This window comes from Cryptotermes secundus, unplaced genomic scaffold (genome assembly GCF_002891405.2).
Source record: "Cryptotermes secundus unplaced genomic scaffold, Csec_1.0 scaffold200, whole genome shotgun sequence".
Lineage (NCBI taxonomy): Eukaryota > Metazoa > Arthropoda > Insecta > Blattodea > Kalotermitidae > Cryptotermes > Cryptotermes secundus.
The window spans coordinates 1043879-1049878 of record NW_019727788.1 but is presented as its reverse complement, the minus strand read 5'-3'; the positions used below and the strand labels follow the sequence as shown (position 1 = coordinate 1049878).

The 6000-nt window shown below is 40.7% G+C and overlaps 1 protein-coding gene across 5 annotated transcripts in view; it reads right to left on the bottom strand.

The window, feature by feature from the left end:
* Nucleotides 1–6000, bottom strand: part of LOC111864950 (dual 3',5'-cyclic-AMP and -GMP phosphodiesterase 11) — a 657492-nt gene that overhangs the window by 166645 nt on the left and 484847 nt on the right. For 2 of the 5 annotated variants that reach the window (XM_023852597.2, XM_023852592.2), the window contains exon 2: nucleotides 512–1492. The exons of the other annotated variants lie outside the window; for them this stretch is intronic. In XM_023852597.2, the coding sequence (XP_023708365.1) occupies nucleotides 512–563 (52 nt within the window). In that variant the 5' untranslated portion in view covers nucleotides 564–1492. The remainder of the gene's footprint in view (nucleotides 1–511; nucleotides 1493–6000) is intronic. 5 annotated transcript variants of the gene reach the window in all.

The following is a 6000-nucleotide window of genomic DNA, read 5'->3' as shown; positions in this document are numbered from 1 at the left end:
CCTGCTGAAAGAGGAATTTGTGCTGTTTTATGGTAAGTAATTGCAAATTTCAAGGCATTTTATTTTTCTTTCTTAAATTATAATTGCATTTTTCCCCGGCATATATAAAACTAAACATAAGGCATGATCTGGCCAGTGTTTCTTTAAGAAAAAATGTTCTGGGGCTAGAAGTGATAGAAGGCAATAAAATCGATTTATGAAATTTTCAATATCGGCTTAATATTATTGGTGCAACGTAAAATTTAAATACATAGGTTTAAATGCACTTGTTTTTACACGGGTTGTGACTGATTCAGTTTGGGGGGCAATACTCCCCGACCACTCTTCTGAAAGAAACACTGTATCTGGCCCCTGATGGTGTTCTATAAACTAAATTTGGCCCTCGAGATGTATTAGGTTGGCCAACGCTGGTCTAGAAGATGTAGGAGACTCGACCTCTCACAATCCTACAGGCCATCAAGACTTGTTACAGGGATAGCTTTCACCACAAACCAACAGGCAGTATACTTACTCTTATAATGGCGGAAGCCGTTAATGGGGCACATGCTCTGCTTCTGCCCCATGGGGCTCACCGTGTCCCCCGCCTCCGTTCTGCGGGGAGGTGAAGACAGTCCGCCATACCGCCTCCAGATGAGGTTCGCAGGGGGACCCCTCAGGATGGGTGAAGATCTCACAAATCTTCTCTGATGATGTCCTTACGTTCCTCGTACGTTATAACACTCTCTTGCTGATGAAGCAAATGTGTCTTTAAACCCCCTTAAGGATAGATATAGACATGTTCACTTGACTTATTTCAACTGAATGCTTACTTTAAGGGGCTTGCCGTTTGCACTATTTGAATAAAGCGAATTTTCGTGTACAGAGGTTACGCAACTTTTAACAGCAACACAAGGTTTCTGAATTATGCTTTGTGCTCGGGCACCTTAAGTGAGGCTCCCTTCTTAACAAACCGCACTTAGCCACAAAAGACCCATTGAATATGACGTGGAATAGTAATGAATCTTGTAGCACTTTTTAACTTTATTGTTCCTTGCGGTTTTCTTCTGATATTACAGCTTGAAGATCATAAGGTCAAAGTCTCTCTACCTCGTATACAGGTCATTTCAAATTTACGGGATACATACTTTAATACCACTTTATTGCAAGATCGCTCATAAAAACGGCTTCTACAATTACTGCCAGCAGGGGCACTAGAATACCACACGATCGAGTTTTTATTTAGTTTCTGAATGTCATTAACCTCGGGAATTCTTTTCTCCTCCTGTGGCCAGTCACTGCTGGTTGCTTGCTCATCTTGAAATCATACACTCCCTTGGTAACAAAGGACGGAACCAGAAACCCTGTGCGGATTGATTCCAGACAGCACGACCATTGCTCTCTCACAAAACAGACACTCTGATTCTAACAGCACCGGAAGACGGCTCACTTCCGCAAACAGTGGCATGCTTTCATCTGCCTCAGTCTTCGTTTCTTCACCGTGTTTCAGACTAAGCTGTAATTACAAGTTTGATTTAGTTTTGTTGGCCCTCGGTTCAAAGAATATTAAATAACAAGCATCCATTATGTTACGTTATATGTGAACGATGAATCTACGTTTTTGTAGTGTCAGCTGTCACTCGAAACGGTGATTTCGAATTTTTTATATACAGTCTCTTTACCTTATTCAACAAAACTGAAGTACTAATTCGTACAGTCTGAACAGTAGGACCTTATTTAAATAGTTCCTGGAAGTCAATCTACTGGTTCTCATTCTAGTTTGAAACAAAAATTTTCGCATTCCAGCCATGTTAACAGGAATCTAATGGAACATTACGGCATTTTATACGTAACTGACAAGTTTAAAGTACTAGGAATTATTTAGTTCATTTTATAACCAGAGGTTCGACTTACTCTACTTTCTGTTAATCATGTTTTAGTAGCGCTTTCTTAATATTTAAAATATTAATTATATTCAACATGAGCACATGCAAGTGTATATCGCAGAACGTTTAGCATGATTGCATTAACTGAAATTTTATTATCGTCTAAATGCTGAAGTTGCCTTGTTTTGTCCTTGTTTATCGGTTTTCTTTTGTTTCCTTCTTATACTCGTGATTACTTTTCAATTGGCCTTTAGGCGGTTAAGTAAGTATGCAAGTAAATAAATGCTGCTGCTGCTGCAACTACCACAATTTTTTCCCCCTGGCACTACAACCCCAGTGGGCCTAGGCCCACCTCCATGAACTCCGTTCACTTCGGTTTTTCTCGATCTTACACATTCGGTAGGACTCCTTGGGCGAGTGATCAGCTCGTCGCAAGGCCTCTACCTGTATACAAACACAGAAAAACGCACACAAACATCCATGCCCTGAGTGGGATTCGAACCCACGATCCCGGCTTCCGAGCGAGCGAAGACAGTGCATGCCTTAGACCGCTCGGCTACCGTGACCGGCTCCCACTATTATACTCTACTATTATTAAACAGGTTGGTTCTGGGTTAATCTGGCTCAGGAAGGAAACCTGTGAACCTTTACGAACACGCAATGAACTTTCATGTTCCATAAAAAGTGGGGAGCTTCATAAATAGATAGTTCACTCAAGAAAGACTTTGCTCCATGGGGTTAATTAGTTAGTTACGTATAATTACCGCCATTAAGGCTCTTCCTTCGGTGGCAAAGCTACGGAGAGCTGGCAGACAAACTTGAAACATTATGCAAAATGTTACCAATACAAAGCTAGGAGAAAACGGGAGGTGAAACAAGCTTAAAATTTGATTTAAACTGAGTTATCTTGAACAGTTTTATTTTGCGAACAAGCTTATAAAATACAGATACACCCCCACAATGATTGCTGTGAAATCTAAATACTGGCACCTAAAAAAGTAGAGCTGTCCTGTAACAAGTCGCGGAGGCCTACTGTCATTATTATTGTTATTATTATTATTATTATTAATATTAATATTACAATTATTATTAACGATATTTTGCAGTACGTTCAATTTAATCCCAACCAACACGGCTTCACAAAATCTAAATTTACAGTTACTAATTTGGTAACGTTTCTTGACTTATGACTTCTGTTGTTCGCGGTCAGCGTCAAGCTGATACTGTGTATTTTGATGTTTGAAATGCTTTTGTCTTCGTCCCTCAAAACCTGCTCTTCCGTAAGTTAAGTTCCTTTTGATTCTCTGATGTTTGTGTTAGCTGGTTTCGCAGTTGCTTAATCTACACAGAATCTCGGGTTCGCGTTTCTTGTACTCTCACCTAACCGTTTCAAGTTCACTCCCGGTGTGTGGCATGGCTCTGTTCTGGGGCCGTTTCTTTTCAACGAACTCATTAATGACCTATGTAACTCTATTAATCATTGTAAATTTTTAGTTTCTGCTGCTGATCTCAGAATTATCCACGTCATTGACTCTCCACATTGACTCTCATTCCAATCTGACATCAATTCCGTGAGTAACCGGTGCGTTTCTAACTCCACGAGGCTTAATACTGCTAAACGCGAGTTCGGTCGTACTCCAGGAAGAAAAATGTTCTGAGTTAAAATATCGGGTTTTCAATGCTGCCATTATACGCACCAGCAGTATTAAGGGCCTAGGTGTTTCCTTTAATTCAAAATTGTATTTTCACACTCGTGTTGATCTCATATTTTCTGAATGCATAGTTATTATGCCATGTTAGGTGGGTCTCTTGTCACCACGGCATGGCGCGTCTTCAGGTTGCGGATGGAGACGCCCTCTCGGTATGGAGGGAAGCTGCGAATATACTGAATAAGAAGTAGCAGACAGCCGACAAGGGGTGGTCCTCCAACTTGGGTTTTGGCGTGAGGCTAAAGACTCCTCACTGTAAAAATTAATTATGTTACGAAAATGAACACAAAGCCTAGGACCTGGACGGATTCCTTGGATAAACGACCTAAGCTAAAGAAAATGGATTTGAGATTTGGCACTTGGAATGTCCGAAGTTTGTACAGGGCAGGTTCGCTCAGGGCAGTGGCAGAAGAAATCTTAAAATATGAGTTAGATTTAGCGGAAGTACAGGAGGTCAGATGAGATGCAAGTGGCATCGCACCAGCAGGAGACTACATTTTTCTATGGAAAGGGGAATGAAAATCATGAATTAGGTACAGGTTTTTTCGTACATAAGAGAATCGTATCAGCAGTTAAGAGGGTAGAGTTCGTTAGTGATAGGATAATATATAATACTAACAGGTCGCTGGTGTGATATAATTGTTATGAATGTACACGCCCAAACAGAAGATAAAATTGATGACATAAAGGGCAGATTCTATGAAGAACTAGAACATGTATTTGATAAATTCCCGAAGTACCTTATGAAAAATTTGTCAGGAGATTTCAATGCCAAAGTATGGAGGGAAGACATTTTCAAACCAACAATTGGGAATGAGAGTTTGCATGAAATTAGTAATGATAATGGAGTTAGAGTTGTAAACTTTGCCACATCAGAAAATCTTACTGTCAAAAGTACAATGTTCCCACATCGTAACATCCGTAAATTTACTTGGACATCTCTCCCAAGTCTTCATATTCCAGCAAAATTAGTCTGTTACAACATGGAAATCATTAATTTGTCACCAGGGCCATGCTTATCGCAGCCTGATTTCTTGTCTATTTGCCTGTAAAAATAGGTGCCCTTATACACAAGTCTCGCTGTGGTGAAGGCATGTATTGGCTCTGGTTATTTGAGTGAACAATCAAACTGCCAACATTAAAACAAGCCTACAAGTCAACAGAAACGTTTAAACGATTGTATGTGTGTGGTTGTGTTCTTTCTTAAACTGGGTTTAATGAGGCCATGCAGCTCTTAATTACAATTATTTTCCAAAAAGGCTTGCATTTCACAATATTCTAATTACTTTCCTTTTTTAAATTTATTTATTTATTTAGTAAATAAAGCTATAAATATAAATATCAGTGTCCTCTGTTATACGGAGGTGTACATCTTTATCCCTGAAAAGCATTTTCGTCTGAAACACTGCCTCGAATTCTGCACAGCTTCATGGGAATTAACATTCAGTACTTGTGGAACATCTTATTGCCCGGTTTAGTTAGGATTTAATCCCTATTTTCAACCGAAAGTTGATTTTTTTTCCTTTGGCGCTACAGCCCCAATTAGGGCCTTGGTCTACCTCCATGAAACTCTCCGTATCACTTCGGTTTACTAGATCTTAAACATGTGGTAAGGCTCCTTGCGCGGGTAATCAGTTCGTCGCAAGGTCTCTACCTGTACATAAACACAGAAAAATGCACATACATATACAAACATTCAACAACCATTCCCTGAGTGGGATTCGAACCCAGATCTCGGCTTCCGAGTGAGCGGAGACAGTGCATGCCTTATACCGCTCGGCTACCGTGACCGGCAAAGTATAATATCACGGTTTATCGTATGACGGGCACGCGGTAGCGTAGTTGGTTGAGGTACTATGCTACCAGTCGGAAGGTCCGGGTTCAATTCCTGATAAGGTGGATTTTTCAATTGACCTAATCCTTCAAGCCACACTATAGCGCTGGGGTCGACTCAACCTCTAACAGAAATGAGTACCAGGAATCTTTCCGGGGTGTAGAGGGCGGCCGGGGCGTAAGGCTCATAGCCTTACCGCCATCTGTAAGGCGACTTTCTGGAGACGTCTAACAACCCCATGGGCCTTCACGGCCTCTTACAGGGATAGCGTTTATCTTTTCTTTTTATTAATTCTTTAAAGCGTGAAGTCCATCTAAACAAACACGTTACCTCTCGAACATAAATACCATCCGAGTAATGTTGTATAATTGTTAACTGTGAGAATCATACAATGAGGGTGGTATATACACGTATACGTGTGCTTTAAAGGACCACTCGTTAAACACGTAGCGCACGAAGCCTTACCTCCCAACAACTCGTCAAACCATCACGACGCGATCTCCGAGATTGTTCTGAGCGAACCTCCCAATAAAAATTTCTATTGAAATGCTTGTTTTGTACTTAAACGACCTACATGGGGGCACGCCACTATATA